General features: G+C 40.0%; 1 protein-coding gene across 1 annotated transcript in view; it reads left to right on the top strand.

The window, feature by feature from the left end:
• LOC124117429 (putative glycerol kinase 5) overlaps window positions 1-26,297 on the top strand; it is a 41,909-nt gene that overhangs the window by 307 nt on the left and 15,305 nt on the right. The window contains exons 2-10 of the mRNA XM_048393952.1: window positions 7,809-7,970; window positions 9,948-10,041; window positions 11,382-11,457; window positions 12,229-12,322; window positions 19,705-19,794; window positions 21,259-21,300; window positions 21,656-21,793; window positions 24,467-24,540; window positions 25,783-25,843. Coding sequence (XP_048249909.1) covers window positions 7,845-7,970; window positions 9,948-10,041; window positions 11,382-11,457; window positions 12,229-12,322; window positions 19,705-19,794; window positions 21,259-21,300; window positions 21,656-21,793; window positions 24,467-24,540; window positions 25,783-25,843 — 795 coding nt within the window. The 5' untranslated portion in view covers window positions 7,809-7,844. The remainder of the gene's footprint in view (window positions 1-7,808; window positions 7,971-9,947; window positions 10,042-11,381; window positions 11,458-12,228; window positions 12,323-19,704; window positions 19,795-21,258; window positions 21,301-21,655; window positions 21,794-24,466; window positions 24,541-25,782; window positions 25,844-26,297) is intronic.

Here is a 26,297-nt window from a genome sequence, read left to right as displayed (position 1 = left end):
TATGATTTGTTGTCAGACTTTTTCGATGAAAAATATTCCGTCAATCGGAAAGCGGTATTTGGATACAGTGTTGTCATGCGTTTCGGTCACTAAATGGCCTCGGCGTTTTGTCATGCGTTTCGGTCACTAAATATGGCCTCGGTGTTAACATTGGTTAAGTTCACTGAACCACATCAATTCGTGGCGGCATGTAAATAAACATGTTTATTATTGACCCATATTCGAATTCGTATGATCATATATGAGTCAATAAAAAAATATGTTTTTATTTGTGCACAGCTATGAATTCCTGCGACAGATCATTGACTCGTGTTCTGATTTCTCCGATGTGTTAGGCTATTTATGTCAACGAATAATGTTCACATGACATTTACGATCTAATGTCAACTGGTAAAGCGTCATGGAGATACATCGTAGAGAAATACACCGTAGAGAAGTACACCTAAGGGTCTTATATATGGGGATCATTTGTGTGTATTTTATTATTTGTGAGACAGCTGATGTATTTAATGATTTTTAATATTGTTAATATTATGAATGGAGTTATTTTGTTGTATAGAGCATAGTGATGTCACACAGGAATATTTGTGATGTGAAACTTATACCTCGAGGAAAAATGATACATTAATTCAGAGCTGGGGTTATTATCATCACCCGCAATGAAGTGGAGGGGAGACACAGGAGTGGGTGTTGTCCGTCCGTCCGTCCGTCCGTCACGTTTCATTTCCTGAGCAGAACTAAAAAAAACGAGAGATATCTCAACCAAACTTTGCACATAGTGGTGAACTGATGCCTTTTGATAGTATCTTATCTATTTTGTATGTAGAGAATTCATTTTCTGATCATGGTACCGTATTCGACATAATAAGCACCCAGGGCGCTCTCAAAATTAGAAATAGGGGGCTCTTATTAGAATATAATTTTGGTGAAAAGCAACAGATATGAAAGATCGTAAATTTCGTGGTTTATGCTGACAGCCTGAAATGTTTATATATACAACAGATATATTTTTCCAGAATTTAATTTCCCATAATTAAGGATGCATATAACACACGTATTATACACAAATAAATAAGTCTTGTGTACATTGATCAATCGGAAGGGGTGCTAATTGGGATTGTTCACTAGCCAATATATTAGGAAATATCGCCATGGACACCTATAAGAGCAGGGCGCTTATTACGCCGAAGACGGTTATCACAAAAATTGGATATTTTTAACCATTAGATAATTATGATTTCATGTATAATCCGTCAGTTTGCCCAACAGGTGGCGCAGTCACCTAAGGGGGCTCACTTCACTGTATGGAGTTGGGTGTCTTGGGCACATCCAAACCTATGATTGTGGGTTTGGATCTCGTTTTGCCATGATTATGTTTCTATGTCTGTCAGTACCATACCCGTGCTCACCAAATTGATAAACGTCTCTTCAGGCTTTCCTCCCGAATCGAACTGACACGTTGTCATATAAATGGAATACTGTTCAAAGCAGTATTAAACCAATCAGTACGTTCTGATACCTATTTGTGATTAAAAGTTCAGCCCTTATGATGTTAACTGATTTTCCACTAATTTCTTAACACAATAAAACCGCATATATATTGTTTAGACATAGACAGTTGATGTGTAGTATATGTAAGAAATAAACGATGAGTGGGAGTTGTTTATCGTACAATAAAACACTGTAGGGAGAATAAATCATGAGTGGCACAGCGCCGTATAGTTTATTTTTCCTGCAGTGTTTATTGTACAATAAACAACTCCAAATCATCATTTATTTCTTACATGAGATATCAACATTATTTAAGCCTTTTTAAGGATTAGATGATAAAATATACAAACTTTAAAAATATTTACCCATATTTTATAATGATGACTCCCAAAATGGAATTCGGCCCTTGCAATGGCGGACAGGTCCATTTATACACAGGTGTCTATTTCCTGCATATTCTCACAACCCTCACGTCATATTACCTGTACCTTATCTCCCCATACCGATTGTCATATTTAATAATAATAATAACTACAGATTTATAAAGCGCTGGTATCCAGTTCGAAGAACTGCTCAAAAGCACTTCATTTGAGTCTACACAAAAAAAAGAGACATTACACAGCTAAGAAAACACAAAGCCTCAATACTCTAAGAAAGATTTGGTGAAAAGATAGGTTTTGAGTCTTGATCGGAACAAAGTAGGACTGTCAATGTTCCTGATATCCAATGGCAGCCTATTCCATAGCTCGGGGGCAACTTTGGCGAAACTCCGACCTCCAAAAGTCGCCGTTCTAACACTAGGCACAGAGAGTAGGGACTGGCAGCTTGATCTGAGAGATCTCCCAGGCACGTACTCTTCAAGAAGCTCGCTGATATAAGTTGGTTTTTGATTGTGTCTCGCATTGAACACAATCAGCATCACTTTATACTGGATTCTCTCATTGATTTTGAGCCAGTGGAGGTTCCGTAGAATTGGTGTGATATGGTCAAACTTTTTGGATTTAGTAACAAGCCTCCCTTTATCATACCTCCATGTCAGAATGATGAGATCTGATTGGTCCATGTGATCTTGATAAAATATTATGTAACCTGCTTTGGAGGGTTATACATTTCTCAGTGTGGCCATAAATCTCTTATACCCCGCCATGAGCAAATCAGGCTGCACATGGATTTCTGAGAGACAAATAAATCCCTTATACCCAAGTTCAAAGCAAAAAAACACACGCTATTTCCCGAGTCAATGGAATTCACGTGACATAGCACAAGTTAACCTTACTAAGTTAATAGCTGTTTTCTATAAATTTTGAATTTGTTTGATTTCTTTTACAATGTCATTTTTTTAACATGTCAGTAAGATAAATTCATTGTAGCAGGATCACTCGGGGTGCACAGGGTTTTATGTGTACCTCTATGAGTTTTATACCACAAGGCTTTGTTCTTTATTGTTCTTTGTGATTTATCATGTAGCTATGTTATATAAAAGTTTAAAACATCAAGTTTGAAACTTTAATCGACTTGAGTTGATACGTCTGATATCAAAAGACACAAGGATAAGATTCTATATATTATCCAAAACCATTCCTCCTACAGTAATAACCAGTGTTTGTGAAAAGTACAACCAGCTTCAGTTCTAATAGTTCTAATGTCATAGTAACCAATGATGTCACAATGGCCGCCAAAACATTGTGATGCAATTTTATTGCAGCAATATATCCTGTGGAAGACAGTTTTGGATGATAAATTGTATGCTCAGGTTTATTTTTAATATTTCCGAGCACAGCTATCAGAATTTATAGCTACTTACTTTTGTAATTCACATTATATCTCTGAGCCCAGGTATAAATTAGGCCCCCTGGGAAAAGTCCCAGTATAATAGTTTAAAACTTGTGCCCCATTGTTTGTATCAACAACTGATCTAAATGAACAATGTGTAACAATTAAGGTTTTTTTATTATCTATTTTTTTGTCTTCTGTTCATTTTTCAAGAATGGAGAAAAACATTCAAGTTTAAATTTTGTTGTTGCGTCTGAACCTGTCAACGTGACTTGTGCATGACTGGGACGAGTGGCACACACTCTGTGGCCCCGACTGATTAATATTCACCAGCACTACAAGCAGGGTGCGGCTTTGTTGCCATGGAAACATATTACATCGACAGAAAAGTTCACACGATGTGAACAATATTTTGTGAAATTGATCGTGTGAACTTTTGCCGGAACTTCTTTCTGGGGTTTCCCCGAATTTTTTATCTGTGTTTACATTCAACTCATTTTTCTATTTTCTTTTTAATCCTGCATTCATCAGGAATATAATTAGTTTATTATTTTTGTCTGGTCTTGTAACATTAGCACCGAGACAACTGCGAATGAAAACAATGTTGTACCCAGTGCTCGGATGTGGCCACCGACACACAGATCAAAGCGACTGCTCCTGATCAATCCCAAATTAAAACCTGATTACTGATTGGTCATCGGAGACGAGAAAATACCCGTAGATGGAATTACTACATTTGTATTCCGGTTTCTGAGTTGGCCGACCTTCTCCGTGCATTCTAGGCTGAGAAGCGGCGGCACATGAGGAATGACGGGGCACTGAAATGAAGCTGGCATCAGGTCATACAGTAGGTCCATCTTAGGTGATAAGAAACACCAGTTAAGCAAAGTAGTACAGCACACACGACAAATCCCAAACTCCAAATATAACACACCCTCACACAAAACACACAAGTTTCAGAGCACTCAGTACAATCCCCACCAGTCTATTCCACATTGTCCGAATTGGTTTGCGATTATCCAAACACAAGCAACATATTCATAAATAAGTGATATTCCCAATTTGCTAGTGTCATGAGAGGGTTCAGGCGTCGGGGTGTTTTCCATAACTGCTCCATAAACTCATTTTCAACAGCAGTAAGTATAAATTTCATCCTCATGCTCCCGTCCAACTCGAAATGCACCTCTTTACAAACTTTTGTGACGCCATATATAAATCCACGCTTGAAGGTTGACCTCGCCTCGGTGCATCGATGCCATGTTTATGGTTATATTTACTTTCCTTTTTTGAAGATAAGATTAATTCCAAACATTATTTGTCCATTTGGTCAGAGAATAAAATTATGTTGATGTTGACATATTTTCGGCTTATGTGGTATATACATGATATAGTCAAAGAACTATTTTCTTTGCGTAACTGAGTATGAGTGGGGAAGAGTGTGTGACCGAGAACCGACAAATACCGACAAAGTAACATTGTTGCAATACGAAACCAGAGAACTTCAAAGTAAGCAATCATTGTGTTGCAAAGTATGAAATCATAAGAATTGAAAGTTAGTTTGGTTAAACCGTGTCACACGAAAGTTTAACCAGCACTTTTATATCGTTCACACTTCAATGAACCCATCCAAACTGACGTTCAATTCTTAAATGAATAGATCCGTGAAGATTCCGGGGTAGAAAAGGTCTTCAGCAACCCATGCTTGCCGTAAAAGGTGACTATGCTTGTCGTAAAAGGCGACTCACGGGATCGGGTGGTCAGGCTCGCTGACTTGGTTGATGCATGTCATCGATCCCAATTGCATGGATCGATGTTCATGATATTAATCACTGGATTGTCTGGTCCAGACTTGATTATTTACAGACCGCCGTCATATAGCTGGAATAATGCTGAGTGTGGCGTTAAACAACCAAACAACTTAAATGAATAATTGAAAATTTAAGCAACAGTCACTTATCTGACCCTAGCATATTACAATGGTTCTCAATAAAATGGAAGAGTGTATTTTATTATATCTGTATCATGACCTCATTGCAGCTATAAAGATATACGCCAGCCTAATGGGTCTTGAACCATGTTTTCATGGCGGCTGTGGCCATTTTATCTAAGACTTGTGATTACTTTCCCTGAACGCTCGTCAGGCCAAAGACCCGGGTTTGATTCCCGACATGGGTACAATGTGTGAAGCCCATTTCTGGTGTACCCCGCCGTGATAAAGTGTTGTGAATAGAGCTTCTGCCCAGAGACCGAAAGGTCACTTCATACCAACAGACGTTAAAAGTTGGTGCTTGTTGTTACCCTGCCTGGTGCTAAGCATTAAGGGGATAAAACAGGGAATGGCCAGCTCGGAGTCCGTATACAGTGCTTGAGTGGGGTATCCATGTTAAACTGTGGCATGGTATCTCAGCTGGCTAGCACTATAAATCGGTATCAGTCCAGACTATTACAAGCACGCTCACACACACACACACACACACACACACACACACACAGACACACACACACACACACACACACACACACACACACACATGCTTGCAAATTGCTATATAAGTGCAATTACCTTGCACACAAAGTTAAACCACATTTCCCCTCACCTCAAGAAACAAATCAAATTGTATTTACTTCTGTGTGATTATTTTTGTTCAGCCCATCGGAAATACCATAAGTGGTTTAGCCCTGGTTAGACATGGCCTTGTAATGAAGGTAATTGTTTTTTTATCATACCCCCAGGGCAGTTCTTTCAGAAAGTAATCTGTATATAAGCCTGGGCTGGGACAAGCACCTGCTGCTCAGTGATGCAGTGTCCTACCAGGGCAGTTCTTTCAGAAAGGTAATCTGTATATAAGCCTGGGCTGGACAAGCACCTGCTGCTCAGTGATGCAGTGTCCTAGTCTCCACAGGTAACCAAGAGGTAATCATGCTAAGTCACTTGCTAAGGTGCAGGTCTCCTGGGTTTCCACATCTTAGCAGATTGGGGGCGGTCGGGTAGCCTGGTGGTTAAAGCGTTCGCTCGTCACGCCGAAGACCCGGGTTCGATTCCCGACATGGGTACAATGCGTGAAGCCCATTTCTGGTGTCCCCTGCCGTGATATTGCTGGAATATTGCTAAAAGCGGCGTAAAACCATATTCACTCACTCACTCTCACTCACTAACTTAGCAGATTGGGTTCATGTTAAGAGCTATGGCTCATTTTTGTTGTTGTGAATGTTTTGTTCATTCGTATTTTAATGCTGCAATCATCAATATTCTATCTTGTTTGTTTGTTTGTTTGTTGTTTAACGCCGCATTCAGCAATATTCCAGCTATATGACGCGGTCTGTAAAATAATCGAGTCTGGACCAGACAATCCAGTGATGACATCATGAGTATTGATCTACGCAATTGGGATCGATGACATGCATCAAACAAGTCAGCGAGCCTGACCACCCGATCCCGTTAGTCACCTTTTACGACAAGCATAGTCACCTTTTACGGCAAGTATGGGTTGCTGAAGACCTATTCTACCCCGGAATCTTCACGGGTCCAATATTCTATCTGCAATCACTCATGGAAGACCTCCCTACCTCCCTCACTCACTCCTTAACTGCTTAACTCACTCACTCACTCACTCACCTCCTTCACTCACTCACTCTCTCACTCACTCACTCACTCACTCTCCAGTAGACAGGTCGGCCTCCAGGTCAAGGGTCACCAGATTGTGTACATGTTTAGTGACCATGTGCAGGCCATGTGATAGCATCATGGAGATAAGATACACACTCCACAACAATGTGTTGATGTAAAGACCAGATAGATACATTCATTGTTCAACAAAACTGAGAAACTATAGGTGGACTTCCTGTTGCGTCTGCAATGTGATTACATTGGGTTCTAACTTGTTAAGACAAGGCAGGCTTCAAAATTCACGCTAGCCTGCTAGCCCGAGTCAACCGAATTGTACTGAGGACAGGTAAATATCGAATGACGGTAGTCCTTATTGACTATCAGCAGTTGAGGGCCATTATTCTGTATCATTTTTCAATGCCGCAATTTTGCTTCAAATTGGAACTCAATAAAATTGACAGAATATGTAAACAAAGTAAACATTCGTGTCTTGTTCAAGCATCTAGGACCAGGAAGTTAAGGTTTACTCTCATCCTCTGGTCCTCTAGTCTTAAAAGAAACAATTTCCTAAGGCTGCAAGGTATGGCAAGTCATGTTTATGCTATTGAATGTATTTAGTGTGGCGCATTGTATAAATCTTAGGTTTAGAAATCGTATAGGATGTTATCAGTTTAGATGTAAAAAAGCATTGAAACTTTCTAATTTACAACTGCATGTTAACATCTGTGTGAGTGCCCCGTTGACATTGTGTTGTCGCTTAATATACAAGATTATTACATGCCAGGCATGGCTGAATCGTCATGATATTACTGAAATACTGGTAATACGTTAATTGTAAGCTTGTACCAGGTGAGCTATGGTTGTATTTATAGTACACTCTTGAAGAGGCTTTCACTGACCCACAGTGATTTACAGTAGTCTCCCCTTGATGTTACAGGAAGTCAGGTAGCATGCAAGGAGCATAACAATAACGATGGGGGAGGACAACGTGACGGCCGATGCTGCTCAGTACATCTTGGCCTTGGACGTTGGGACGACCACACTACGAGGTCACATCTACGACAAGAATGGAGTCATTAGGGGAACAAGCAGCAAGAAGGTGGGAATCTGTCACATCACCATTTGTCTTCCAGGGCGAGCCATCATTATTGTTGTTTGTTTTTTGTTTCCTCTCATGATTCATCATAGTTTGTGTTTTTTAAGGTTTTAAGATAAATTTTCAACAGATTTTAAGTATAGTATTTTATATGATTTATGTATATTGATAGCGACTGTAAATATGTTGGTTTTTTTACTTATTTTTGGTTGATGATATTGTGAAAACACTGATTTCAAGTTTAAAGTTGCTGTCACTGACCAGAAATTGACCCAAACTCATATTGTCTAAAATGCAAGTCCTTATCAGGGGGGGCCACGGGTGGCCCAGTCTTCTAAGGCCCCGCAATTCGCTGTGCAGAGTTGCGTCCCTTGGGCACGTCAGAAACCTATGATTGTGGGTTCGAATCCAGGTTTGCCCCGATTATGTTTCTAGGTTTGTCAGCACCATACCTGTGCTCGTGGGTTTCACCGAAGTGGTAAACGTCTGAGACATGCATCACTTCGGGCTTTCCTCCCACATTAAGCTGACACGCCGTGATATAACTGGAATACTGTTAAAAGCAGCGTTAAACCGAACTCACTCACTCACTCACTCACTTATATCAGTGTAATGATAAAACTCTCTGGGGGTAGTTTGAATTGTAACACCAGGGCTTCGGTCCTGGCCCACACTGGAGCACATGTCGTACATGGGGTGTGTCCACAGCACGCGACTTAGTTCGGAATATGCTGTTCACCCAGCAGTACAAATGGGTACCCGGAAGGATAAGATGGTAATGACTGGTCCACTGACCAGGGTAATAATGTTAGCACTTTAAGCACACGTTCCTTGTGTATAGTGACTAGTGCAATGAAGTGCACACTTTATACAGTCAAGTCCCATTAATCTGACATGGTTGGTTGCATATGATTATGTCGGATAAATGAAATTAAGTAGAATCAATGTTTGTGATCGAAATTTGGACAACTACACGATAGATAACGAGACAAACCCGTAATTAAAATAATGAAATTTTTTATTTTCATATTGTTATGTTACATTGTTAGCGGAAAGTGTTTTCTAATCATGCAACCTCTAGAGCTTAACACAAAACAACTGTTACGGACTGTATGACTTATTCAAAATACTTTAAAAAGCATAGTCTGGAATGGAACTTGCCAGTTTGAAAATGGTACCGCAAAGCTTAAGAAAGCTGCTTTCTTAGTGGCTAACGTTGACTTCCTGTTAGTCATTTCATTGGTCGGTCAAAGTTTGTGAAAAGTCGTTCTGACGTGATCTGTAATGGGATGTCCTCAGCGGTAGTGAGAAGTTGTATCTTGAGATTGTAGATTGGGGTAATCTAGGCATGTGATAATCCTGTTTTGTTTACTTAAAGCAGTAATTGTTTATTGTTAAGCAAGTTTATCTCTGCAGCTGTTGTATCATACAGCTACCAGCCGACGGGGAGATGACCTCGAAGTACACTGATCACTGTGTCGGGTTAACGAGACTGATTAATGAGTGATTTCGGTAATTTACTGCAAATTAGGTGTCGGAGTCGGAGTGCGAGACTGTCGGATTAACGGGTCTAAGCACTGATTTAATCAGTTCCTATCATTAGTGTCGGAGAAAGCCGATTATCGGATTAGCGAGACTTGACTGTATTATTATTAATTGGACATTTTCGGAACATGGTGTAGCCATGGGGCTGAACATCTGAAGACACCAAGATAAAACCCTGGATATGATCCACAATAGGATTGTGAGTGAGTGAGTTTGGTTTGACGCCGCTTTTAGCAATATTTAGTCATATCATGGCGGGGGACACCAGAAATGGGCTTCACACATTGTACCCATGTGGGGAATCAAACCCGGGTGTTTGGCGTGAGGAGCGAACACTTTAACCACTAAGCTACCCGAACGCCCTTATGATTGTGAAATCTCAACACTTGACATGTGGTCGTAAATATATCCTGAACAATTAATGTTGTTTGTCAGATTGACATCCTGCATCCGAAGACGGGATGGGCGGAGATGGACCCCGACGTCCTCTTCCAACAGGTCAAGCAGGTCATGCGGGAGAGTATCGGAGGTAAGGACCCGCACGCACTTGTGTCATTGATTATTCACCAGATTCAATCAAGGTGGCCCAGCAGGTAGTGCCATAAGTTGCTCTGCAAAACTGCCCATTCTCAAGGAATCAGGACCATAAAAGGAGGAAGTCTGAAGAATGGCAGGCTCTGTGTAAGTCACTGGTTGAAGGTGCCATAATTCACTGTGCAGAGTTGTGTCCCTTGTCCTGCCAGGATCTACTGTATCTTCTGATCATGTGTTTTAATCTCAGATTTGCCCAGATTATGATCGTTGTTGTGTCAGCATCATGGCCTGGATTGATGGTTTGTTGAGAGTTGTAAATGTTGACGATCTGTGTCACTCTTGGTTTTGAAGCTCACCCATGAAATAATTGTTGTACTGTTCAAAGCGATATCAACTCACTCTCCCGCCTTCTCATTCCTTGTGCACACAATCAGCCTGTGTTGAGGTTTGACTGAATGGCATAAATACCTCTTCACTCACCCACCCACCCGATCTCCCACCCGATCCAACTCACTCACTCACCCACCCACCCACCCGATCTCCCACTCACTCACTCACTCTCACTCTCACTCACTCACTCACTCACTCACTCACTCACCCACCCCCACTCACTCACCCACCCACCCACTCACTTACTCACTCACTCACTCACTCACTCACTCACTCATGAAAGAACATGCTCAACCGTCCGCTGCAGACAGAAATATGTGCACTCATTCAAACCTTCACCGGGGATATACCAGACACGAAATATTGCATCCTGTATGCATAAAAGTTAAGAGTGAGTTGGGTTTGACGCCACTTTGAGCAGTATTGAAGTTATGTCACGGCGTTTCAGCTTGATGTGGGAGGAAAGCCTGAAGTGATGCAGGTCTCAGACCAGAAGGCTGCAGTGTTTGGGAGTCTTCACGTTCTTGGTGGTTTCGACTAGGCAGCAGTACATTTTTGTGGCGCCAAATTCCATACACTCAGTAAAAGGTCATAGCACTACATTGATTACCTGAGGAAAATTGCTATATACAGTGTGTATGCAATAGAACTTTGTGAACAAATATGACTTTAGCTCAGTCTTGAATGAGAGGGTGCTGACTTTAGTTCGAGTGGGGGTTGATTCCATAGTCCAGCACCATAACATTGGAACGATCTATGTCCAAATGACTTAGGTTTGTCACAATATTGTTGAGCAGGATCTTACTGTCAGAGCGAAAACTCCTAGTGAGAGTGTACATTGAGATTAAGTCTGGGAGGTATGCCTGTCTGTAGCATGTTTTCAAGTTCATGACTTAAGGAAGGTGAGCCCCAGTGCCTTTAGCTGTGTTTCCTGTTGTGTTCCAGCGGCCGGCATCACTGTCCAGCAGGTCAAGTGTATGGGCATGGCCACTCAGAGGGCGACCTTCATGACGTGGGACAGGTCGGTACACGCCCAGTGTCTCTTGTAGATGTACCTACGTTACCCTCTGGGACAGTGAGGTAGCCTAGTGGTTAAAGCGTTTGCTCATCACTCCAAAGATCCGGGTTCCATTCCCCACATGGGTACATTGTGTGCCACCCGTTTCTGGTGTTGCCCGCCACCTTGATATTGCAGGAATATTGCTAAAAGCGGCGTAATTCATCATATCCCATCTGCGTAGATTGATGCTCATGATATCAATCACTAGATTGTCTGGTCCAGACTCGATTATTTACAGACCATCGGGGGCGGTCGGGTAGCCTAGTGGTTAAAGCATTCGCTCGTCATGCCGAAGACCCGGGTTCGATTCCCGACATGGGTACAATGTGTGAAGCCCATTTCTGGTGTCCCCCGCCGTGATATTGCTGGAATATTGCTAGAAGCGGCGTAAAACCATACTCACACACTCACTCACTACAGACCACTGTCGTATTGCTGGAATATTGCTAAATGTGGCGTTAAAATACCAAAAAAAATTATATGAGCTGTGTGAGGTCCTGCCGAAGAAGAAGTTATTCCAACTGGTTGTGTGGCTAATCCCATCACACAGCTCCCACGTGGCCACAGAAGTAATGACGCCACAAATCATAACTTCTTATTCAGCAAGACCTCACACAACTCTTCTTTCTGTCAAGAAGCAGTAAACGCATGAAGGAGTAATGCAGGATAAGTATACAAATATAAAACATATCTAGGATTTTACTCTTTTTGATAGCTTCTTTCTTTACCCAGGGAGACGGGTCGACCTTTCCACAACCTTATCACGTGGCAGGACCTCCGGGGGGCTCATTATGTCAGACTGTGGAACCAGTCCTACACTCTCAAGGTACGCGGACACTAGAAGTGTAGTCATGTCATTATGTCAGACTGTGGAACCAGTCCTACACTCTCAAGGTACACGGACACTAGAAGTGTAGTCATGTCATTATAGACTGTGGAACCAGTCCTATACTCTCAAGGTACGAGGACACTAGATGTGTAGTCATGTCATTATAGACTGTGGAACCAGTCCTATACTCTCAAGGTACGCGGACACTAGACGTGTAGTCATTATAGACTGTGGAACCAGTCCTATACTCTCAAGGTACGCGGACACTAGATGTGTAGTCATGTCATTATGTCAGACTGTGGAACCAGTCCTATACTCTCAAGGTACGCGGACACTAGACGTGTAGTCATGTCATTATAGACTGTGGAACCAGTCCTATACTCTCAAGGTACGCGGACACTAGAAGTGTAGTCATGTCATTATGTCAGACCGTGGAACCAGTCCTACACTCTCAAGGTACGCGGTCACTAGACGTGTAGTCATGTCATTTTGTCAGACTGTGGAACCAGTCCTACACTCTCAAGGTACGCAGACACTAGAAGTGTAGTCAGTCATTATGTCAGACCGTGGAACCAGTCCTACACTCTCAAGGTACGCAGACACTAGACATGTAGTCATGTCATTATGTCAGACTGTGGAACCAGTCCTACACGCTCAAGGTACGCAGACACTAGACGTGTAGTCATGTCATTATGTCAGACTGTGGAACCAGTCCTACACGCTCAAGGTACGCAGACACTAGACGTGTAGTCATGTCATTATGTCAGACTGTGGAACCAGTCCTACACTCTCAAGGTACGCAGACACTAGACTTGTAGTCATGTCATTATGTCAGACTGTGGAACCAGTCCTATACTCTCAAGGTACGCAGACACTAGACGTGTAGTCATGTCATTATGTCAGACTGTGGAACCAGTCCTACACGCTCAAGGTACGCAGACACTAGACGTGTAGTCATGTCATTATGTCAGACCGTGGAACCAGTCCTACACTCTCAAGGTACGCGGACACTAGACGTGTAGTCATGTCATTATGTCAGACTGTGGAACCAGTCCTACACTCTCAAGGTACGCGGACACTAGACGTGGAGGACCCGTGAAGATTCCGGGGTCAAATAGGTCTTCAGCAACCCTTGCTTGCCGTAAAAGGCGACTATGCTTGTCGTAAAAGGCGACTAATGGGATCGGGTGGTCAGGCTCGCTGACTTGGTTGAATCATGTCATTGATCCCAACTGCGTAGATCGATGCTCATTATAAATTACATCCTCCAAAAAATCCAAAAAATCATAACACTAAAAACAATGCTATTCAGTATAGCACACAGTTACCTCCCCTTACATGCTCACTGCTTTACTGCGCATCTCGTGTTGTGGTCATGGCGGCAATAGGAGTTTGTATGCTTGTTTATGTAGGGAGGCCCTTTCCCAGGTTGATGGTACAACTGTTTACTGGTATTTGGTTGCATACCATTTTGAACAAGTACAATGTTTTCAAAAGTAATTGCCCAAGAACCAATTCTTTTATTATTCTCTCATTAAAATCAGATCTTAGTTCTGGCTACTGCTTAACCCTCTGGATGCCGACTTTTTTTTCTGACGCACATTTTCCTAAGATCGGAAAAGTGTTGTGCGAGAATTGCGCTCACGCGGCACTGGATCTACCTCTGGCTATAAACTTACGCAGAGGTGGAGAATATTAAATTTCCTATTTGATGGTGTTAAGTTAACTGCAAATATTAAACCGGTTTTAAAGAAATACGCTTCTAAGTGTTGTCCGAGAATTTATTCTGCATTGAAAAACAGTAAATTTCTCCGCTTTTTATCGTACATCGATAAAAGTACTGTGCGACGATTTTTTTTATTTCGAAGCTTTACGGACACTGTCAGCGAACAAAATACTGCCTAATATCTGAACGACATAACTATATATCAAATGGAGTTATATGCGTATGTGTAACGACATACATTCAATGCCAAAAATAGCATGCCGTAAATGACGAAAACTGATTTTTCTCTATGACGTCAAAAGGCGACCGAGAGGTTACACGCGTACAAAGAAAAGGGGGCATAACTCCGCTATGCTTAGCACTAGGTTATTGTAACTCAGGTCAATGGGTGAGAATTAGCTGTGGGTAAGGACAATGTATTTTCGTTGTGTTTCGTTCACGAGGAACCAAACTATTCCAACACAAATATCGATATTGAAACTGTATACGTTTTCTTATAAATAAAACCCACAAGAAATGATGAAATCGTACTTCATAAAAAAAGGTAATAGAGAAATGGATGACCCTATCTAACCTATAACTTAGTCCTTATATTCCAACATTCTCCTGAGTGTGTAAGTGTAATTTAACTTATGGTGCACCATTATTAATGGAGCACTAGCTTTATCATCAAATGTAATGAAATACCCCAAAATAACACCATTCCTTTTGACGTCATGGCTGGTTTTATGTCTTTGATAACGTCGGAGAAAGACGACACTGGTATTTTGATTTATATATATCTCCCATAATTTTCGTTCATGGTTTGGAAAATCTCGATGTGTAAAACGGAATTTGACGCTTTTTCGACACAACATAAAATTACTGCTTTCACCAAGTAAATAATGTCTTCAATATGTAAACAATTAGATAGTTTATCGTGTATCCTAATTGGACAGGACACGCACCTGTTTGGCATCAATTTACGTTATGAAATTCACAAAAGAATATTTCAAAACAACCAAAATTATATTCTGTATTGGACATATATTTGTTCATTATCATGTTAGTATTTCTCTTCATCTCGTCTCAGAATGAAACAATAAAAGATACGAAGAAAGCACTATCATATTGGTATAGAATTATCAGGATAATCGTATAAGGTTGAACCAACGGGGTACCTGGCATGGATTTTATGTTATACATTTTAAAATTTCTGGAGAAATTAAGTAAACAGTTTAATATCCCGTGATCACAATATTGAAAAAAGAATGAACCCATTGTTTATATAATGCAAAACGAGAGGAATAATTCGTAAAATGTGTGTGACTAACGCGCACCTGGCGAATCATTAGATATCACTGTTCTGTGTATCAAACGACATCAAAAACAGCTCCAAGACCAAGACAGTTCTTTCAGAAATGTGTGCATATATTTTACCGATTTTTTTTGTAAAAGTAATATATTCAGTTTTAGTTATAAAATAAAATGAAACGGCTATTCATGGACATTGCTAATATGAACTTATAATATTGACTATTGCACATCCCAAGAAATGCGTACATGCTGCAGTTACATTTACACTTCTTGTAACACTTGTCCAAAGGAAAGAAATATCGTATGCGACACTAAAAACCTATCAATTGTTATATAAATAATGTTCAAACAAACAGTTTATTATCAAGGTTCCTTCATACATGTTGTGGCCGATATTTACGTATGATATCATTTTGAACATTGACAAATGTCCAAAGTGAAATTAGAATCTAATTGTGTGAAACAATGTATAAAAGATATGCAAAATCTGCATCATAACTGAAACTGTAAACAGCATGGTACAATGATCGTGTGCACTCTCATTCAAACACCTTCACCTCAAAGAAATTACCAAATATGTACAACAATGTTGACGTATGACATCACTGCCTGTGACAGACTTTTACAAAATGGCGTGTTCACTGTCAACAGTACGCGGGATTTTACGAGGGGACTTTCGTTGATTCAGGGATCGTATTTACATAAATGTGACATGTAAGTAATCAGAAACATTCTGACAATCTATGTACTGTTATTTGTTGTTATAATTTTCATTGAAACAAACCGAAATAGTCAGAAATTCCGATAAATACCGTTGTCGTTGTGCGTGATTTTGCGTCAGTCATGGCGTCAACCAGGACGGTAACTTTGCATTGATTTGATATTTTCAACAGAAGTTGTCAATGTATCTATTTTAAATTCCCTATTTCTTCCTACGATTCTCTTCCTATGACTATTCTGCAAATGTTGAGCCAATATTTTGAACGAATAGACGAATGGAAAGCTCAAAATAGGAGAAAATGCTACACTGTGTAAAGTCTGTTTTTTGCTTTGTTTACATTTCAAACAAGTGCAGTTTTTCGAGCACAGCGTTCGTTTTCACACCTAACATATTTTGCTTGAATTCATCCAGCCACTTTGTATTGGTGACAAAGACCATTGGTCATTTGATTCTAAAATGTATGAGTAATTCAAGGATGTGTGTATGGCAGCTAAGTTTGAAATATACGCGATGTTACAGGCGCCTCATAACCGGTGTACCTGAAACGTGATTTTGTAAACATTAGCCAATATGGCGGAAAGTTCACTTTGGCGTTCGTGTTTGCGTATTTTCCAAAACATTCGAAACGATTCCCGGGTTATCGGAGACGTTTTGGAATGATCATTGGTGATTTCATAAAAGACAGATACCCGTGATCACTAATATGCTATTTTGGAAATTCATTTCTCCGAGTAAATATCCTAAATTTAGATTTCAAAACATGCTGTAAATAACGCCGTGAGAGGTGATTTAGTAATGTGTAAAAAATGGCGACATTTACGATGTACCTAATTTTCAGAGGTCATTTTCAGTAATTTTGCTTGGCCTAAAATGCCAGTGGATGATATCACAGAACAGGTAATTTCCCACCTTATTCAAAACTGTGAAGTGTATTTGTGTGGGTGATGTATTTTGAATTTTATTCGACTTCAAAGTGAGGGTTGTAAAGGAAGGACATATATGTCCCTCTGGCATCCAGGGGGTTAACAAAGATCTGAGGACATCTCATTACGGGTCACGTCAGACCGACCTTGCACTAACTTTGACCGACCAATGGAATGACTTACAAGAAGTTGACATTAGCCAATCAGAAGGCAGCCCTCGTGCTTTACGGCACTAATTTTAAATTGGCACCTACACTTCAAAACATATTTTGACAAATTCTCTATTAAAGATTTAAAACCTGAACAAAAGAACATTCTGGAATGGTTAATAGATGGTATAGATTGTATGGATTCAGTCGTTAACCCCGTAACTATCGATCGGAATACACCGTGCTAAAGTTTTCGAGGTTCCATGATTAGAAATCACATTCTGACTGTCACTTTCATGATTTGGTAAGCAACGCTCTGATTGGTCGTATGAAAGGTCGTTCTGACGTGATCCATTATGGGATGTCCTCAGATCTTTGTTTAGCGGTTAGCGAGAAGTAAGATCTGATTTTAATGAGATTGGGCCTTACACAAAGAGGTAAGTTGAAAATAAGAATTTCGGACAGATTTCACTTCTGGTAAATATCAATAGGAATGATGGGTCCAGCTTGGAAAATTGCTAACTTCATTAATCGTCAATGTAAATGTTAATTCTGCTATAAAAACATTACTAGAAGAGATTATTTACAACGAGTTTCATAAAATTGGTTTTACACAGGAGCGAGTTTAGTGTTTTATTTATTAATTGCCATTTAAAACGTTTTTTTCATTATACTGTTGAATATGAATAGGCTGACACCTACACGATCCATGGCATAGTCCAATTGATTTTAACAGAATAATACTTCAAACATGTCAAAAGTTGAAACGTATGAATTTAATACCATACAACGGTCCACCTTTAGAATTCACAAAATTATCGTAGGGCTAAGACTATCGCAACTCACATACTTTAACTTAGACTAACGACTGTCGTTGCGCTACAATACGATCGCCTTGTTGGAACGGGCCCTGCATCTCCAAGTTTACAATAACGTCACAATACCCGATGACGTAATTTGTGGAATTTTGTTGCAAGATCCATCGGCGAAACAATGCCATATGACGTCAGCCTAGCAACAAGGTTGCTGGGGTCATCGAGTGTGCATAAGCTCCTCTCAGTGATCTATCATCTCCACACGCAATGTCGTTGAATAAGCCAAGGGATGTTGAGAGCTTTCAATATTTGTTCGTGAAACGTGTTCTGAGAGTACATAAGCGCGCGTTTTGGTATTACACAATGTGTAATACAGCTGTATGTTTATTAAACAGGTGATCTCTTCACGGGCAAGTAATAAATGTACATACGCTGAATTTGTGCATTAACATGTCCCTCAGTGATGTGGATTTACCGCTATACAAATGGCATGATGATGATGATGATGATGATGATGATGAAACGGGCAAGTAATAAATGTACATATGCTGAATTTGTGCATTTAGCATGTCCCTCAGTGATGTGGATTTACCGCTATACAAATGGCATGATGATGATGATGATGATGATGATGAAACGGGCAAGTAATAAATGTACATATGCTGAATTTGTGCATTTAGCATGTCCCTCAGTGATGTGGATTTACCGCTATACAAATGGCATGATGATGATGATGATGATGATGATGATGAAACGGGCAAGTAATAAATGTACATATGCTGAATTTGTGCATTTAGCATGTCCCTCAGTGATGTGGATTTACCGCTATACAAATGGCATGATGATGATGATGATGATGATGATGAAACGGGCAAGTAATAAATGTACATATGCTGAATTTGTGCATTTAGCATGTCCCTCAGTGATGTGGATTTACCGCTATACAAATGGCATGATGATGATGATGATGATGATGATGATGAAACGGGCAAGTAATAAATGTACATATGCTGAATTTGTGCATTTAGCATGTCCCTCAGTGATGTGGATTTACCGCTATACAAATGGCATGATGATGATGATGATGATGATGATGATGAAACGGGCAAGTAATAAATGTACATATGCTGAATTTGTGCATTTAGCATGTCCCTCAGTGATGTGGATTTACCGCTATACAAATGGCATGATGATGATGATGATGATGATGATGATGAAACGGGCAAGTAATAAATGTACATATGCTGAATTTGTGCATTTAGCATGTCCCTCAGTGATGTGGATTTACCGCTATACAAATGGCATGATGATGATGATGATGATGATGATGATGAAACGGGCAAGTAATAAATGTACATATGCTGAATTTGTGCATTTAGCATGTCCCTCAGTGATGTGGATTTACCGCTATACAAATGGCATGATGATGATGATGATGATGATGATGATGAAACGGGCAAGTAATAAATGTACATATGCTGAATTTGTGCATTTAGCATGTCCCTCAGTGATGTGGATTTACCGCTATACAAATGGCATGATGATGATGATGATGATGATGATGATGAAACGGGCAAGTAATAAATGTACATATGCTGAATTTGTGCATTTAGCATGTCCCTCAGTGATGTGGATTTACCGCTATACAAATCGCATGATGATGGTGATGGTGATGGTGATGGTGATGATGGTGATGGTGATGGTGATGGTGATGATGATAATGGTGACAGCCATATTTTTGTGTTCCAGGCTCTCAACTCGGGCTCCAAGTTTCTCCATGTCTTCACCAGGAAGAACAGGTTCCTGGCCGCTAGTGTCCTCAAGTTCATGAGCAAACAGGTGCTGGGCTTTGTCCCCCTTACGTCGTGTAATAAATAAGTTATTCTATTTCCATGGAAAGGTTACAATAATCATTCTCTTTCATGACCTGTAGGTTTCTGCACACAAATAGACTATATTTGTTCATAAACAAAGATTCACCCCTGTGTGGTAGGATTCGACTGTGGAAAGGTTTTGAATTAAAATCTGTTAAAATGCCTTGAATTTAAATCTACTGTTAAAAGGCCTTGACTTTAAATTGACTGTTAAAAGGCCTTGAATTTAACTCGACTGTATAAAGGCCTTGGATTTAAATCTACTGTGAAAAGGCCTTGAATTTAAATCTGTGAAAGGCCTTAAATTTAAATCTTTTACTAGTCCTTGGATTTAAATCTGTTAAAAGGCCTTGACCTTAAATCTACTGTAAAAAGGCCTTGACTTTTAATTGACTGTAAAAAGGCCTTGAATTTAAATCAACTGTAAAAAGGCCTTGAATTTAAATGTGGGATGTGGGATGTCTCTATGTGTAGAAGGAGGGTTATATACAAAATGTGGAATGTCTCTATGTGTAGAAGAAGGGTTATATACAAAAATGTGGAATGTCTCTATGTGAAGAAGCAGGGTTATATACAAAATGTGGAATGTCTCCATGTGTAGAAGAAGGGTTATATACAAAAATGTGGAATGTCTCTATGTGTAGAAGGAGGGTTATATACAAAATGTGGAATGTCTCTGTGTAGAAGAAGGGTTATATACAAAATGTGGAATGTCTCTATGTGTAGAAGAAGGGTTATATACAAAAATGTGGAATGTCTCTATGTGAAGAAGCAGGGTTATATACAAAATGTGGAATGTCTCTATGTGTAGAAGAAGGGTTATATACAAAATGTGGAATGTCTCTATGTGTAGAAGGAGGGTTATATACAAAATGTGGAATGTCTCCATGTGTAGAAGGAGGGTTATATACAAAATGTGGAATGTCTCCATGTGTAGAAAAAGGGTTATATACAAAATGTGGAATGTCTCCATGTGTAGAAGGAGGGTTATATACAAAATGTGGAATGTCTCCATGTGTAGAAGGAGGGCTATATACAAAATGTGGAATGTCTCTATGTGTAGAAGGAGGGCTATATACAAAATGTGGAATATCTCTGTGTGTAGAAGGAGGGTTATATACAAAATGTGGAATGTCTCTATGTGTAGAAGGAGGGTTATATACAAAATGTGGAATGTCTCCATGTGTAGAAGGAGGGCTATTGCTGACAACTTGATTGGCAATTTAGAATTTCCAGTTGTATTTGAAATACAGGAAAACCTTGTTTATCAGGTAGTCAACCTGAAGGTGGGGTTTCTGGATTAACAGGGTCTGGACTAAGAAGGTTTTACTGTAATAACATTGGCACAATCCACAATTAACCAAAGCCCTGTACGATTGTGAAGTACGTGTGACTTGTTTCTCCAGCATTCATTGTGTATTGTTGCTAGGTTACCATGAGGTTGCTATGGGTTCTGGACAACTATCCGGAGGTAAGACATCACCAATGGTCTTTGTTCTAATATTCTTTCCACATCTTGATAGCTGATTTAAACAAACTTTAATTGTTTTTTCATAAAATATGATCTGTTATTTAACTGAATATTTAATTTAGTTCAAATAACAATAAATTTGTAAGTTATTGTAGGGTTTTGATCGATTCAAAAAGCACAAGCGTAAAACAATTTTGAATATTATAATTTGTAATTATAATCTTGAAATTATAAATTCAAAGGATTATTGTCTTTTTTGTCAATGGTCAACCTATCATTGTTTTTTCTTTCGGAGGAATGTTTTCTCATGTTGTTGAGAGCGTTGTTATGGGTTTGTACGTTGGCTATTCTCCAGCTGCGGAAGAGGGCCTTCGAGGGTCAGGTGATGTTCGGGTGCATCGACACCTGGTTGTTGTACTGTCTGACAGGGCAGAAGGTCCACGCCACGGACTACTCCAACGCCAGCTGTACAGGACTTTATGATCCATTCCAGGTCAGTGTTACCGTGGCTGTCATGTCCCCATGTGTGTTGGCTGTAGGGCATCATCCCGAGGCAAGTGAGTTAACTGACTATAAAAGTCCAGTTTCCACCCTTGCCGAACTAGGCTGGTATTATGGAGTTACATTTTGGCTGGACTAACGAGTCTATGCATAGTGCAATCAAAATCGCACGCCGAAACCCGGTTTGTAAACTGTCGTGCAGATTTCGGTCGATTGCAGGATTTGCAAAGCATGTGCACCTCCAACTCGTTGTCAACAGATATTTTCCAAATGTTTTCATATTTTTAATCAAGGTGCTCATGTGATTTGATGCCCTTTCGCGATGTAAGACTCATTTTATCACAACATAGATCTTGATTATCGATCAGATCATCTTGACTGGGCGCCATCATTTTGTTTGAAGCAAATGCAAGTGATACGAGAGGTGGAATCTGATTGGTCCATAGGAGAACCATAGAGGGGACAAAACTGGTAATAGCCACTGGTGGTGCTGCGATCGAGCCCAGTAATTCCAGTCTAGTTCGGCAAGGGTGGAAACTGGACTTTTAAAGTCAGTTAACTCCCTTGCCTCGGGAGGATGGCTGTAGGGATGCACAGCAGACTCCAGTCACTTGCATCCCTGGTAGGGATTTGGGTACAGTAGACCCCCAGTACCTCATGTTTGTATCTGCCCTCGGGGATTGAGGGCTGAGTAGATCCCAGGTACCTCATAGAGGATAAGGCGACAATGCTTGTCGTAAAAGGCGACTAACGGGATCGGGTGGTCAGGCTCGCTGACTTGGTTGATACATGTCATCGATCCCAATTGCGTAGATCGATGCTCATGATGTCAATCACTGGCTTGTCTGGTCCAGACTCGATTATTTGACAGCTGGAATATTGCTGAGTGTGAGTTAAACAACAAACAAACAAACAAATCATAGAGGATATTTCATGTGTCGAGTGAAATATCATGTTTCTCTCATCGAGTGACGGGAGGAAAGGAGATATTTTCACGAGTGGCATCCTATTATTATATATTTGTTGTCTATCGGAATATTAAGCTATTTCATTACAAATGTAAAACCTTGAAACGTAAATTATCCCTACCTAACACACAGGGACGGTTCACCACCCCTTAAATCTTAAATCACCCAAATCTTAAAAATTATAAACTAAAGTAACAAAAATATTTAGGATCCTGAAAATTCTGTATTATACATATAGTTATGATCATATAAAAAATCAAAGTAACAAATATATTCGAATTGATTGACGAGATAAGTTAGAAATTTACAGTTTATAACAAAACACTTTCAAGAGAATAATAAACGTCATGAAGCGATATATTTTGCCTTGTCAATGTGGAACGAACGTGAAAAGGAAGTTAACAGTTTGTGTACGGTCTAGACACGATGAAGGCAGACAATTTGAGGGGAAGTGACTCTTGTATGACAATTAATAGTTCTGTCAAAGTGTTATGTTCACTGTTGTGAGGGGGCACGGGTGGCCCAGTCGTTTAAGGCGCCCTGTTTCACTGTGCAGAGTTGCCTCCCTTGAGCACGCGAGAAACCTATGATTATGGGTTCGAATCCCGGTTCACCCCGATTATGTTTCTAGGTTTGACAGCACCATACCAGTGCTCGTGGGCTTCACTGAAGTGGTAAACGTCTGAGACCTGCATCACTTCGGGCTTTCCTCCCACATTAAGCAGACACGCCGTGATATAACTGGAATACTGTTAAAAGCGGCGTTAAACCCAACTCACTCACTCACTCACTGTTGTGAAATATTAAGTGTTATGTTCACTGTTGTGAAATATCAAGTGTTATGTTCACTGCAGTGAAATATCAAGTGTTATGTTCACTGTAGTGAAATATCAAGTGTTATGTTCACTGTAGTGAAATATCAAGTGTTATGTTCACTGTAGAGAAATATCAAGTGTTATGTTCACTGCAGTGAAATATCAAGTGTTATGTTCACTGCAGTGAAATATCAAGTGTTATGTTCACTGCAGTGAAATATCAAGTGTTATGTTCACTGCAGTGAAATATCAAGTGTTATGTTCACTGCAGTCAAATATCAAGTGTTATGTTCTCAGCAGTGAAAATATCACTTTACTCAACTTCAGAAAACACAGTCTTTCACACTGAAGCATGTAGCAAATGCTTATATCTTTCCCTGGGGATTGAGGGCGGAGCAGATCCCTAATGCAGACTGCTTGTACTACCCCCCTACCACGTGTGGATTTCGGGCCGAGTTGTACAAATGGTTCTCACTACGCAGTGCTTGTCTAACCTTGTCAATTCCAGGGCAGGTCCCTAATACCTCATGCTTTTATAAGCACCTCAACTCTGTAAGTGTTGCTTCTGGCGCTTTGCGGGGTCCATGTTGACAACAGCATAAAACAATATTCATCTGCAACACATGCTTGAAGTCATACATGTTCTGTATATGGCGTTAGTGAAATGTTGTCATTCTCAAAGTTACAGGTCTTTTTAAGTTTTTCGGGGCTGACTGTTTTATGACCTTGACCTTGACCCCTTAGAGTTGCTACAGCAATTTGACCTTGAAGATTTTATGTCGTTTTTTTCATTTGGTCACTTCCTTTAGGCTCATTCTGTGACGCAGACACACTTTTGAATAAACTTAATCATTGCTAAGCCATAGACGTGTTTATTTACAGGTTGAGTGGAGCAAGATCGTCTGTAACATGGTCAACATTCCCATGTCGATGTTCCCCGAGGTGAAGGACACAAGGTGAGGTCACATGCACTTATGGGCTGTGTCAAAAGTGTTATGAATCTTTAATTTGAGTTTTTTTAAAAGGGCATTATATTTATTTTTATTTTGACCCCTACAACACCCTCAGAACACCCCATCAGCACATGGGGCTCACAATGACAATCAAGGGCAGTGGTTAAAGCGTTTAATTGTCACGCTGAAGGCCCGAGTTCGATTCCCCATGTGTACAATGTGTAAAGTCTGTGTCCCTCACCATGATGTTGCTGGAATATTGCTAAAAGTGTTGTAACATCATACTCACTCACTCACTCTCCAGTTACAATCAGCAACAGTCCACTATAGTCCGAATGCCAAGTCTAGTAGAACTTTTCCAGCATGCCTAGAAGCTTGTCTAATTTAGTCCCACAAAGCAACACAATACAACTACTGAGTGAGTGAGTGAGTGAGTTGGCTTTAATGCCGCTTCTAACAGTATTCCAGTTATATCACGGCGTGTAAGCTTAATGTGGGAGGAAAGACCGAAGTGATGCAGGTCTCAGACGTTTACCACTTTGGTGAAACCCACAAGCACGGGTATGGTGCTGACAAACCTAGAAACATAATCAGGGATAACCGGGATTCGAACCCACAATCATAGATTTCTGGCGTGCCCAAGGGATGCATCTCTGCACAGCGAATCGCAGTGCCATAAATGACTGGGCCACCCGTGCCCCCATACAACTACTGAGACAAGTTTGAGTCGCTATATCTGTGCAATAATATTGAACACAACAGTAACGGCCAACCATTAAGATTTTGACATAGTAGCTCTGATTTTAAGACTGCATTTACCCTTTTGTGCTAGTCCTCAAATTGAGCAAATTGTTAATGAAGCGTTCTACAGCAAGACTGGACTAACCAATGAGAGCCATGCTTTCAATTCATATAATGTTAAAATATCCATTACTCAGTGATATGAGGTCTCTGATTGGTTATTATGTTAAAATACGCTCTTGTCATTTTATCGTTCGATGTTTGCGGGAATTATTTGCTTGTACTCAGATATTGCTTGGAACTCAAACATTTTCTTTTAACATTGTTATTTCTCATTTTTTACACCAAAGATTCAATTAGGTTTGGCATGTCTTCATGATACCCCATTTCACCACACCTGCATTGTCTTTTCAGGTTTATCAAATTTTGAGGAAACCTCGCACCCTGGATGTTGTATATATATTTTATGTTATTTTTATTTAATTTTAACCCTTCTCTGTTTAGTGGCATGTTCGGTCAAGTCCATCCCGATATTCTGGGTGCATCCATTCCAATAACATCCTCAGTAAGTTGAAGATTGGGGACATTCTTTGGGGAACTATGATCAAATGATAATTCTTGGTATTATAAATGTTTTACTTAATCTTAAATGTGAATGTTTTGAAAAGATTTATTTTGATGATCTGTCCAGAAATATTGTTTTCAATTTTAATCTACCACTTGATTATGTTTGATATGATTTGGCGGATTTATGTAAAACATGAAATAAAATTACCGTATTCAACGTAATAAGCACCAAGGGCACTCTCAAAATTAGAAATAGGGGGCTCTTTTTAGAATAATATTTTGGTGAAAAAAAAACAGAGTTGAAAGATCGTAAATTTCGTGGTTTATGCTGACAGCCTGAAATGTTTATATACGACAGATATATTTCTCCAGAATTTAATTGCCCAAGGGTGCATATAACACACGAGTCTGTGTAAATAAGTCCTGTGTACATTGATCAATCCGAAGGGGTG

This window comes from Haliotis rufescens, unplaced genomic scaffold, assembly GCF_023055435.1.
Source record: "Haliotis rufescens isolate VD_foot unplaced genomic scaffold, xgHalRufe1.0.p SCAF_123, whole genome shotgun sequence".
Classification (NCBI taxonomy): Eukaryota; Metazoa; Mollusca; class Gastropoda; order Lepetellida; family Haliotidae; genus Haliotis; species Haliotis rufescens.
The sequence above is the reverse complement of the archived record's forward strand: the minus strand, read 5'-3'. Positions and strand labels throughout refer to the sequence as shown.